Consider the following 13,571-nt stretch of genomic DNA (forward strand, 5'->3'; position numbering starts at 1 on the left):
TTAAAGGTGGACAATTGCAAAGCAAACAGCACGGAGAGAACTGAAATCAAACTAAGTTATAGCAAATTAAATAAACGCCTTTGGGAACAAAAAGGGCATGATAAAAGTCAGTTATGAACCAAAATCCTGAAACTATGTTTTACATTGCATTTTTCTCACCAGCAAACATCATAGGAAAGATTATAGGAATATGGAGTAGTAGGAGTAGAAATTTGAAGATTGTAGAAGATTGGTGCAAACTATCACCAGTTTAAAAGAAAAATTGCTGTAATATTGGTAACAGTTCACGCTGGCACATAATAACTGGAAATCCTCAAGAACAGATTTGGCAATGAAAGAAAAATAAACTTCAGTACTATGGTTCAGCTATCCAAAAGAAAATTAAATTAGCAGTTAGCTAAAGACTAGTTCAATATTTAGAATTGTAACATTTAGGTCTTTTAAAACACAAAACAAGGAGATATTCTTCACAACAAATATGTGTATGCCTAAGAAATGTCAAGGATGTAGCACACAGGTCTGCAACCCGCGGCTGCAGAGCCGCATGCGGTTCTTTCAGCCGTCTCCTGCGGCTCCCAGTCCTCTGCCATGTGCAGTCCCCCCCAAAAAAAAGTGGGATTAAAAAAGTTCAACCAATCAATTCAAATAGGCAGGGCAGGTGCATATCTCGCCTTAGCTCCACTCTTCAAACCCTGTTCTGCACATGTGCGCATGTATGCGCATGCACACATATTTTTTGCGGCTCCCAGTTTTTCCTTTTGTGAGGGAACCGGTTCAAAGTGGCTCTTTCACTGTTTCAGGTTGCTGACCCCTGATGTAGCACAACCCAACAGTTTAGTCATCATACAAAGGAACCAAAGTTCAACATTACTCCTTCACTGACATCGTACTGTAAGTGCTCCTACAACACTTCTGAAGGAGTATCTGAAACCATACACATATAAGAAGTAGTGCACGGAAAATTTATTCAGGTATCAAAAAGCCTTATCAATTACTTGTGATACATGATGAGGCAAATATATATATTATCGCAAACACGTCTTTTATTGATTACCATAATTTCTTTTACTCAGTAAACCTTTTCTGAAAAGTCACTTGGGAAAATAAGAAGATGTAGTTCCCCAACCAGACTGTATTATTTGGCAAGTGCTTCTTTCCTTCCCTTACTGGAAAAAGCAATAATCCTACTGTATGAAATAATTACTAAGGCATTCCAAACATACTGTGTTGAACAAAAGGATTAATTTTGAAGAAGACAAATAGCTATATCTAACAGGAATTTAAGAAACTGCAAACATAACCAAGGAACAACAGTGTATTATCCCTGCTCTGAATTGATAATTAATAAGGTACTTGTAGCTCTCATGTAATCTTCATCTGCATAACCAAGTATCTTCCCTTTCCCCCTTTGACTATTTCCTTATTCAACATCAGTTTAGCCAATCTAGACATCTGATGGAGGTGCAGTTCATGAAAGCATTTTAATAAACACATTTAATAAAATGCATTAACTGTAGTTGAAAAGGTGCTACCAAATTGCTTCTGATCTCTCTGCCATCAGTAATATCGCAACTCTTCACCATTTCCTCTAAAATCTGCCTGCTTTCTTAAAATCTCTCTCTTCTCTTTTGTCTGACAATGAATTAGCTTTTTTATGCTGTATATTTTACTTGTGAGAATGAGCAAGATTAATCATTTGTGGATTCTCCTAATCTCTGGAATCATTTCTGTTTTTCCCCTCTGCCTCAGACAAAGAAAAAGGGAAGCTGAGATCAAGAGTTCCATGAATAGATGTCACTATCATAGGTGAGATGGGTTTGTCATCTGTCAAGCAAATTTGCTTCTACAATATTGACAGTATTTTAATATCTTATGTATTCTTAACCATCAGTCAGTTTCAAAAAAAGAACAAGGGAAGCTGCAAACCCTTTTGTTTTTACCAGAGAGAGGATTATTAAACACATTACTGTAGTGAGTAAACAATTTCCAAGATGACCTAATATGTTTAATAATATCATCCTCAAAACAGGAGTTGTCGTCATCATCATCATCATCCATTTTGCATGGAAAAAGATTATACCTGCCAGCAATGGGGTGGGCGTGGTTTCGCTATGATGTATCTGGCCCACGGGCCGGTCTTACACTGATTGATACATCATATATTGATCCTCAAGAAGCCATGAAGAAGCCTTACATTTGTACAAATAGCTTAAAGATTTGCAGTGATCTTCATTTTTAAAAAATAGTTTCATACAAGAGTCTTTTCAATTCCTACCCAAAATCAAACCATGTAAAGTAAGTTTATGTAAAGTATGTACTCTGCATAACCTGTAGGCCTTCTTTGAATATTACAATTTTGAAGAGAGAAAAATATTGTTTACACAATGCTGAATCTTTCTTTTTAAAAAATCCAATCTCTGATCATCTCATAGTTCATCAATTGATTATCTGTAACCTAAGCAGATATGCTGTTCCCTTTAATAACAATAAAATTAAAATTCTTACCTGATAGAATTATGTGGCCTATTTTCTACTTTCAACAAAATTTGTATGTCTGACTGGGAAGACACTGTGTAGATTTTTAATCTGCAATAAAAAACATTAAAATTAAAAAAAAATCACATAACAAAAAATACAGAAACTTAAAAAAAATCTTTGTTTCAGCAAGAAAAACCAACCAAAAGAATTATAATGTACACAATATACTGTATTAATACACTGAAATAATAGAAAATACAAATATTTTGTAGAAGGAAGTACCTTTGCTGCTTGACAGGATCAGCTTCTTGAGGGTCAATATATGTCTTCAAAATATCACACAATAGTTTATCATCTGGCACCCTTTATCCAGAAATACAAATCATCAGTGAAGATATTTATAGGAATAGACAAACCAGTTAGCATCATATTAATATGTACTGTATGTAGTTTTATGATCTGTTTCAGCTATAGTTCATTCATTCACACACACAAACACTTAGAAATTCATAGCCAAGATACCAAAAAGACTTTCTGCTAAATTTTTCCTGTTCCAATTATTTAGTCCAATTTAAATAATTCTTTCACATCTTTTAATTAAACCTTCCTGTTGTATATTCTTTTCTAGATAGGAAACTGAAGAAAGTGCTTGAGGGATGATGTTTACTAGGTTATATAATACAGGATACAGCCATATAAAAATAGTATGTACAATAAACCATACTTTCTCAATTTAAAGCTTCCTAGACTACACAGACAAAGCTAAAAATAAGTAAGATGATATGCAATTTTAAAATAGTTCAAGGGAAATATCCCAATAATTTGTTTATTCAGAAGCCTTTGCATTCTTTCCAGAAAAAAAACACACACTCAAATGTAATTGTCAAATATAATCCAGCAATTATTTAAATAATTTAATTACATAATTATTTAAACTTCATTGAAAGTAAGTTTGCTGGCAAGTATGTATGAATACCTTTGTTGTGTGAATTTAGCATGACTCTGAGGAAATATAAGCTTCAAGTGCCAGTAGAACTTTTGTTCCCTGAAAAAAAAGAAAACAGTCTAGATCCTTAAAATTCTTTTTATTACAAATGCAATTGTAACAAGAGAGAGAAAATTCAAAACAAGTTAAGAAGTAGGAGAAGCTTGTTCAGGGCTTGTTCACTTGGGGAGATATTAAAAGTCTTGGGGAGATATTAAAATTGTTCCTGCCAAAGTATAACCCAACAAGCAGGAAAATCAAGTATTTCCCCATGGCTCTAAATACAAAATTTCTTCTACTTTTTAAACATAGTTTAAACTTTTGCTGCTCTCCTTATATTTGAGGATTGATGTTTCTTTTCCCATTACACATGTATGTATAAACACAAGTATCACAAGTATGATGTTAATAAATAAAAACAATACAGTGCTACGGGTCTAAAATTATTTTGATCTCTGGGTAATAAAACAACATTCTGTCAACAGATCGCAAACAGAAGCAGGATAGATCCATCTGTTCCTAGGTACGATGAACTACTACGTCCACGTTGTTGGATATAACAGCCTGGGAATATACATAGCGTTTTTCAATCTTTACTTAGAAATAAAGATGCACGTTTTGCTAGGATGAAATAAAATAATTTTACTTTATAAATCACCCAAGCAGACTGGTAATAGTCTGAGAAAGAACTATTTTTGGAAAAAAGCAACTAACATTTTTAGAATGGAGGGAAGTTGACTCATGACTAGAATAAGAAGTTGGTACATATAAATAGAAGGAGAATAAAGAGAAGCAAGCAATGCAAAGAGGTTCTGAAAAGTCTGTTTCTTCTCTACAGATACAATGCAAAGTAGCAAGGGGACTTGGGAGATGACAGATAGTATAGCATGCTGAAGCTGTTCTCAAAAAGTGGGAAATTTCTTTGTTGGCTATTACCTTTACCTAACAATGTACAACTAAATGTTGGAATTATATCTGTAATGTAGGACCATACAAGGTGCTTCTTCAGAGTTAGGTTTCTGGGAGTTAATTTATACAAATGATGAATTACTGACATAATCTTATCAATCTTCGCACCTTCCGGCGTGACTTAAAAACCTATTTATTCCAGCAAGCCGTCCTGGCCTGATAGATTTGGGGTTTTATTTGTTTTACTATTGCTTTACTGTATACTTACCTTGCTCTGTACACCGCCCTGAGTCCTCCGGGAGAAGGGCGGTATATTAAATAAATAAATAAATAAATAAATAAATAAATAAATAAATAAATAAATAAATAAAAAAAAAATCTTGTGATAATCTGATGTACATGTTTTTCATTTCCATGAACATCTAGGCAGAATGCAGATAGAGGTTTATGGAGTTATGGTGTAATACTACTGGATTATACTTTCATCTAGCACATTGGTCTTTTAAACAGCAGTGGATAGTCAGATTATGTATTTATTCACCTAAATTTAAAAACACCTTTGACTCTATGATACAGAATACCTTCAGGGTAAAAAAAAAAGAATAAAGTGCAAAGAAGAGCAACTAAGATGATTAAAGGCCTGGAGACTAAAACACATGAAGAACAGCTGCAGGATTTGGGTTTGGCTAGTCTAGAGAAAAGAAGAACTAGGGATGACATGATAGTAGCATTCCAGTATTTAAGAGGTTGCCACAAAGAAGAGGGGGCCAACTTATTTACCAAAGCACCTGTAGGCAGGACAAGGAACAATGGATGGAAACTAATCAAGGAGAAAAGCAACCTGGAACTAAGGAGAAACTTCCTAACAGCGAGGACAATTAACCAGTGGAACAGCTTGCCGTCAGAAATTGTAGGTGCTTCATCACTGGAGGTTTTTAAGAGACTGGACAATCACTTGTCTGAAATGGTATAGGGTCTCCTGCTTCAGCAGGGGGTTGGACTAGAAGACCTCCAAAGTCCCTTCCAGCTCTATTCTGATTGAGGGTTGCCTATTTGCCCCTTAACTGAATAAATTATGCTCTACCCAATCTCTTCCTATTGTATTAATTAGCAGCAACATAGGATTATGAAATTATCTTTTCAATTTCTATTCTACTGACAAAATGTAGAAGCCTTTTGCAAATCTTAATTATCAGTGCAACACTATTTCTTCTTTCTCAAAAAAGGCACAATTTATACTTCACCTCCTTTGGTATGTAAAGGAAGCAAAAAAAATTGTGTTGCAGTCTAGTGTTCTATAGCAGGGCTTTTCAACCTTTTCACCCATTGTACCACTTTTAGGATATGGCAACATCCGAGTACCACCAGTCGCCTAGCAAGGTGTCAAAAAAAAAAAAAAAAGGAAAAAAGTGATGAAGTACAGGTAGTCCTCAACTTACAACAGTTCACTTAGTGGGACTTCCGGTGGCTCCGCGGCGACGGAGACAGCCTTCCCGGGCTGCCCGCGGCTCAGCTGTTGTTTTTTCGCCCGAAACAGCGCCGATCAGCTGTTCGGGCGAATTCGAAGCCCCCTCCTCGGGAGAAGAGGAGGAGGCGAGCTCCCAGGTAGGGGTAGAGTTCTCCAGGGCCGCCTGAGCTTATGGCTTGGGCGGCTGAAGGATTGAACTCCCCCGTAGCCTGGGCTGCTCCCAGCTGGCCGGCGCCTCTGCTCCTGACTTCTTGGAGCAGAGCCAGCCGTCTGCGACCACCCCTGCCTGAAGGAATGACTATGGATTAAAGGAGCAGGCAGAGCGATACAAGAGGAAAAGGTGAAGAAGATTATTATATTTTACTCTCCAGCTTGATGGACTTTTTTTTGGATTATAAAACTGAAGTGAAACTGCGTCACAGTTGGTAAAAGATGGCGGCTAAACCACCCCCTAAAACTCTTCGGAGTGCTGGAACTTCTCCTGTGCAACAATCATTACTGCAGGCGCTGCATCCTCCTGATGTATTGACATCAAAGGACTTGCAAGATGCTCTTGAAAAACACACCCAGGTAATTTTGGAATCAATTAATGATAGATTTGCACAGATGGAGGAGAAATTGGAGAAACTGGAGAAGAGAATGGAGGAGAGGATGGAACAGAAGCTCAGGGAGATGAAGGTAGACATCTTGTCTTCAGTGTGTAAAGTGGCTCGTTGTGTGGAAGAATTGGAGGAAAAGCTAGAGGACTTGACTCAAAAGAATGCTATATTAGAAGCAAAAGTATTGGAGAATGAAGATAAAATGGACAAGGAACTGAGTCTTGCTCAATATTACCAGATGCAGTTTGCCATTAGAATTAGAGGCTTAAAGGAGCATACTAAGGAAGATCTAAAGCAGCTTGTTTCTGAGGCTTTCGAAGTAGCGTTGAAACAGCCAGCATCTGAAATAAAAGGAGGCATGGATAAAGTGTTTCGTGTGAATTCATGGATTGCTAGACAGAGAAAGTTGCCTAGAGATGTGGTGGTATATTTTGCAAAAAGGGAAACTAGAGATGAAGTTATACAAGCTACTTATGATACTAAAGTTGTGATTGCTAATCAAGAAGTTTTGGTCTTAAAAGAAATTCCTCCAAAGATTCTAAGGAGAAGGAAGGACTTTACATTTCTTGTGCAAGAGCTCAAGCAACGAGATATAAGGTTCAGATGGGAGATCCCAGTGGGGTTGATGGTGACGCACGAAGGTAAAAGGTACCGTTTGGCTACTGTGATGCAAGCGCGAGATTTTTACAATAATGTTTTAAATGCAACGCCATTAACACTTTTGGAAGCTGAAAAGGGATCTGGAGAAGGAGTGCATCAAGAGGCCGAAGATGGTCAGATAGAAGACAACGGTGTTGGAGGAGATCAAGATACAACCTCGTCGGATGAGTCTATAAAACAGAGAGTGACGCGTGCTGCTGCAAAACGATCTAAGAAGAGAAAATAGCAGGATTTGCAGAAGTCTATGGAATTTCTACGATATAGTCAAGTAGTCAAGTATGGGAGGTGGGAAAAGGTTTAGGTGTAGACGCAAGATATTTTTATATGTGGTGGTTTTGTGGAAAGGATGAGTTTTTTTTTCTTTTTTTTCCTTTTTTGTTTGTTTGGAATAATTATAGATATGGTACTGGAAGAGGAACGGCCGATTACACAAGAGTTGACTTTAAAGTTTTTCGATTTGGTTGAGGTGTTTTTTTGGTCTTTAATATATATTTAATACTATTAAGGTTTGTTTCATCCTATATAAGTTAGAGAGTGTGTCTTTTTTATTTTTTAGTTTTTTATATATATTTAATATTGCTAAGGTTTGTTTTATCCTACATAAGCTAGAGAGTGATGGATTTTAGAATTTATAGTTGTTAGTATATGGTTGCTTAGGTTTGTTTTTTTTCTATATATATACCTTGTATTGAGCTCTGGGAAGTAGGGGGGGGAGGGGGGGAGGGGGGGAGGCAGGGGGGGGAGGAGGGAGGGGGGTAGGGGGGGAGGTAGGGGGGGAGGAGGGAGTGGGAAGGGGGGTTTTTTAAAGGAAAATTGTATTTTAAAACTTTTCAATAAAAAAAAAACAGTTCACTTAGTGACTGTTCGAAGTTACAATGGTACTGAAAAAAGTGCCCCCCAAACCACAGCCGAGCAAGACACCTGCCTGCCCACCCGGCGGCGCTCTTCCTCCTGTCCAAGGTTTTCATTGTTGTGAGCATTTCTGTTGAGGATTGGCAGTGGGGGTGGGAGGGTGTTTGGTTTTTATTCCCCCGGTCTGCTGGGTGATTAAAGCAGGGTTTGGTCACTTCACATGACCCTGGGACACTGTGACCGTCATAAATATGAATCAGTTGCCAAGCATCTGAATGTAAATCACAAGACCCTGGAGATGCTGCAATATTCCAGATGGAGCCTGGTGCTTCCACTGAGCCCTGACAACCCTGCAGCTCCAGCCATCTCTTGTTCAGGCTTGTGCGATGCTGCCACCAGTTCAGCTCATTTCCCTCGCCCGCTACCACTTTTCTAGGATAGTCACGTACCACCTGCCTGGTGCTAATGTACCACAGGTGGTACCCGTACCACTGGTTGAAAAGCCCTGTTCTATAGGATTTTATCATTCATCTATTGTATTCATTTGCAAACACATTATCCTGAAATTCTTCTTTATTGGTTGCACATCTTACATTCAGATGTTTTCACTTGATGCTTTCATTCTATTAATGCCCAGGAAAACTGTCTCCAGAAATTCTTTGGCCAGCAACATTTAGAGCCTCATTAAATGAATATCAATGATAAGGGTGGGAATAAAAGCATTAAAGCCCTTCACCAAATATAGAGACAACACAGAAAAAAAACATAGAAACCATAGTTTTTCACTTTCAAGAGATTTATAAACAAGTCATTAAACCAGGGATGAGAGGGGTTGCAGCCCTGCAGATGTTTATTGCTTCCAGTCATGAGTAGGGGACTAATAAGGCTTTACACAGCCTACATCTGATAACATAAGTTCTGGCTTGTAGAATCTTTCAAAAGTGAATACTGATAGCCTGTAGCTCTTTTCTAGAGCTGTGTAGGCTGTCAGTGAAGCATGTGTGGATCAACATACAGAAAGACAAGGGGGGGGGGCAGGAACATTCAGGACACTGCACCCAGCCTCCCAGAGGATCCAGTGACTAATGCTTGGAGGAGAGAGGTCTTGCTCGGGCTTCACCATTTAAGAAGTTTCCACTGGAATGTTTGTTTCTCCCTGTTTGTTTGTTTGCCCAGTGCCACAGTCTCCCTTTTTCTTAGAAAAAATTCAGCACGATGAAAAAGGGAACTAAATGAGTGTTTACCCAGAAAATTTAATTAGGCCATTGCAATTCACGAGATGATGAAACGAATTTAGCTGGTTTTAAAGTAAGAATAATTACAAGATTCTTTAGGCAAAAGAAAGAGAGATGAAAGATGTGGAAACTTTAACCAGAAACTATCTATGCCGATTTTTGTATTTACATGGGCAGCAGCTAAAAAAAGAGTTAAGTCAGAGTGATTGTGAATGGGGGTTATTCTTTTTAACTACTGATCAGCTGAATTAAGCATGAATCATAAGTTCACTGGACATAAGCCGTTTACATGCCAAGCAACTTTCTTTCAGCCAATTTGATTATGTGGTGTGTTTTTTTTAGAAATTCCATGATGTTGCAAAAGTACTATTGTGGTTCATTAAGACAACAATGAAATCATAGGAATGGAAAGCCACATTAATACTCAAACATAAACTCAATCCTTAATTCTATTCCAAAAGGGCCATAAAAAGAATGGCAACATTTTCAAATGACATAACTGAGGGTTCAGAAACTTGCTGCTTTATATTTAAGTATTCCACAGACGTCCCTAATTCCAACTCATCAAAACTTATTTATTAAACAAACTGATATGGCTGCCCAACTCACACACGGTGGCTACAGGCAGCATACAGCAGTTAAAGCCACAATTACCTCACTTTTCAAAAACTATTCCCTTTTATGCTCTTCTAAGCCTCAGAAACACTGATTCAGCCTCATTAAGTGATTAAGGGGCATATCAAACTGTCAAAAATGTAATTTTTTTAACACTACATTCTCTGAAGTACAAATATGACAGGTGAAATTCTAAGACCATAATCATTACTAGAGGGGCCCCATATCAGTCTTATATGTCAGGGCTTTTCAACCTTTTCACCCATTGTACCACTTTTAGGATATGGCAACATCTGAGTACCAACAGTCGCCTTGCAATATGTCAAAAACCTGATGACCCCCCCCAAAAGGAAAAAAGTGATGAAGTACAGGTAGTCCTGGACTTACAACAGTTCACTCAGTGGCTGTTCGAAGTTACAATGGCACTGAAAAAAGCGCCCCCCAAGCTACAGCCAAGCAAGACACCTGCCTGCCTGCCCGGCGGCACTCTTCCTCCTGTCCGAGGTTTTCATGTTGAGGATTGGCAGTGGGGGTGGGGTGGGGGGGTGTTTGGTTTTTATTCCCCCCCCCCGTCTGCTGAGTGGTTGCAGCAGGTTTCGGTCACTTCACATGACCCTGGGACACGGTGAGCGTCATAAATATGAATCAGTTGCCAAGCATCTGAATCTAAATCACAAGACCCTGGAGATGCTGCAACATTCCAGCTGATCGGCGCTTCTTCTGGGCTCAGCAGAAGCACCGGGATCAGTGCTGAGCTCCAGATGGAGCCTGGCGCTGATCCTGGCGCTTCCGCTGAGCCCTGACAGCCCTGCAGCTCCAGCCATCTCCCGCTCAGGCTTGTGCGGTGCTGTCAACGGTTCAGCTCATTCCCCTCCCCCACTACCACTGTTCTAGGATGGTCACGTACCACCTGCCAGCTGCCAATGTACCACAGGTGGTACCCGTACCACTGGTTGAAAAGCCCTGTTATATGTGACTGTGTGGTCTGTGCTTTTGGCAGTGGGGCAGTTTTGGCAAGAGAGTGTTTTCCCAAAAAGAGGACTGTATTAAGAGACTGCACAGTCCTTAGCTGGATGGGAGAGGTGCGGGTTTCAGGACAGCCACATCTTACAACCTCTCGGGATATATTTAACAGGTTAGAAAGTTATACCTTGAGTTGAAAAAGATTCCATTCATTAGGCGTAAGCAAAAAAAGGATTGAGCCCAACTGTGTCATCTCTGGGCTTGGGCCTAATATCAAGCTTGCCAGACTCATGGAGTAACGCATGAGATACATCTTGAAAGGCTCTAAGGTGTGGTTACCCTGAACCTCTTTCTCCCCCCCCCATTCAGCTCAGAAATGTGCAATCTCTTAATCTGGGCCTCCCTCTGGGAAAGCTCTGGTTTGCGAAAAGAGTTTCCTGTAGCTTCTCTAGGTGCACATTCCATGCACACTCCTACAGTATATTCCCTCCCACTGTGAACGGTGGGAATGTAGTATTAAAAAATGTTCACAAAGACAGACAAATCTCTCTTCAGCATGACTTGTCACCTAACTGCCATGTTGCTACCAGCATAATGAATTTGCCAAGATCTCTTAGGTAGTAACTTTCTCATGAGGGAATACTAGATTATTCTTTCAACCTGCTTTTTGGGAAGAGGCGATGGGAACAATAATGGTTCAAATTGTATATCAAAAGAGTTACGATGCCTGATTATATCTAGTAAGGCTACATAATATTCTGATATAATTAGAAATAAGTCAGATTTTTTTTTAGCATCCAACACTATTATCTTAGGAGTTGATCAATATTTTTATCCTAAGGCAGCATCTGAAATATTTAAAGATTTTAAGTTGCACAGCTGATTGTATAAGCAAAACTTTTATAAGTGATCACCTTACTGTTACAATGATCTGTATTTACACTGAACAGAACTGAAAGGTATTTGAGCTATGTTGCTGAAAACAGGAGCAAGATGAGCACATTTCTATTGCAAAATTTACAGAAAATTTTGCAAATTTTAATCTGACACTGTCTTGATCACTAACGCTGGAATTTTTGCATGTTTTTGTGATATTCCTGCTTAGATACAGATTTCTACTTCGAGCATAGAAGTATATTGGCCCATATGCTAATTTCTTCTTGCAAATTATAGTAATATGAAATATTTGCAAGAGAGCCATCTATTGGTTTTCAGAATTATAACCAAGTTAGTCTTTGCAAGAAACCAAAAGCCTTGTGCATAAGCTTTTGTGGATCAATGTCTCTACTTCATCCACTGACAGAACAGTTATTAAAACAGACTGTGCTATGAAGACAGAGTATAACATTTGTGTATAAATATTGCAGACACGATTTATAAATAAATATATGTCTCTCTTGTTACATAACAGCTTCCCCTCCTATCTAATTCACAATTATGCTCCTTGAAACCAATGAAGTGTATTAGCATCTCCTTGTTGATGAAAGAATCATGTTTCTTTTCCATCCTTCTCTGCAACAAAGCTAGAAAGTTTATATCATTCTACGGCTAATATCATAATTTACTGATGACAAAATTAAATGCATACTGTACATAGTACACACTGAGAAAACAACACAAATATAAATCAGTCAAAGGCCAACTTTATTCAGAATGGTGAAAAGCAATCAGGACCCCTGTGGGTCACTTGGGAAAATAATTCAGAGGTTATAGCTGGATAATGTTTTATTAGGATGAATCAAGACACCCTTTCAGACCTGTGTTGTGATGTGTGCACCAAGTATGTAAAGTGGCAGAATATATCTGACATTGCACTGAATTTCATCACTTGTTCGCCTTAAGACACTTACACATAAAAGCCATATTTAGAATGAAGGACTTTGTTGAGCTAATATCATGCTAATAGGAGTAGCTAGAAACTTACTTATTGCTATAGAAAGTAGAATTCTCTCGTCTCTTCGTGAAGCCAATTGGTAAAGTTTGCAAGCAGATCTTGCACCTTCGAGCTCGGTTTCTCAGAAAGTTTACCTGATGAGAGATGCAGGTTTTCAAATGAAAGGATAAGAATTGCTTTAAAATGTGAACTACTTCAAATAATTATTTTTGAGAAATTGTGGTTTAGCACTACTAGGCCAAGCTTCACACGTTCAAGACCCAGAAAATAAGAGAATTGTGGAATCTTTTGCTTTCATTTAGTTTGTCATGTCTAAATCTTGTTTCAATAAGATTAAGCTTAAATTTTAGTCACTAAAGCAGAAAACCTCCTCATGACCCAAGTATAAAACACAGGAGTGCAAAATTTGTTCTTACAAACTTATTTTTCTTTTTTTTATTGAAAAGTTTTAAAATACATTTTATCTTTAACAATCCCCCCCTCCCCCCTACCTATCCCTCCCTTCCCCTCCCCCCCTTTCCCCCCTCCCCCTTTCCCCCCTCCCCCCGACTTCCCAGAGCTAAGTACAGGGTATAAAAACAAAGAACAATCATAAACATCCATATGCTACCTACAATAAATTCTTAAATCTATCACTCTCTAGCTCATATACAAACAAACTTATTTTTCTAAAAGTAAACCACAATTGAAGGTTATATTGAAAGCAGACGTATCATGTTTCACAGAATAGATGAGATGTTCAAACCATTTCTATATGAGGCTCTAAAGCAGGGGTGTTAAACAAACTGCCGGCCCGTGTGCCGGATGCATCATAGCGAAACCACGCCCACCCCATTGCCGGCAATGGCAAAGAAGTTGGGCTACGTCGTGACACGTCACGTGATGTTGCGAGTTTGACACCCTTGCTCTAAGG

The 13,571-nt window shown here is 38.6% G+C and overlaps 1 protein-coding gene across 1 annotated transcript in view; it reads right to left on the minus strand.

Moving 5' to 3' along the window:
* ZNHIT6 (zinc finger HIT-type containing 6) overlaps positions 1 to 13,571 on the minus strand; it is a 48,453-nt gene that overhangs the window by 22,625 nt on the left and 12,257 nt on the right. Inside the window, exons 5-8 of the mRNA XM_083359045.1 lie at positions 12,689 to 12,792; positions 3,455 to 3,523; positions 2,761 to 2,841; positions 2,506 to 2,586 (exon numbers count right to left, since the gene is read on the minus strand). Of these exons, the coding sequence (XP_083215171.1) occupies positions 2,506 to 2,586; positions 2,761 to 2,841; positions 3,455 to 3,523; positions 12,689 to 12,792 (335 nt within the window). The remainder of the gene's footprint in view (positions 1 to 2,505; positions 2,587 to 2,760; positions 2,842 to 3,454; positions 3,524 to 12,688; positions 12,793 to 13,571) is intronic.

This window comes from Vipera ursinii, assembly GCF_947247035.1.
Source record: "Vipera ursinii genome assembly, chromosome: 3".
Classification (NCBI taxonomy): domain Eukaryota; kingdom Metazoa; phylum Chordata; class Lepidosauria; order Squamata; family Viperidae; genus Vipera; species Vipera ursinii.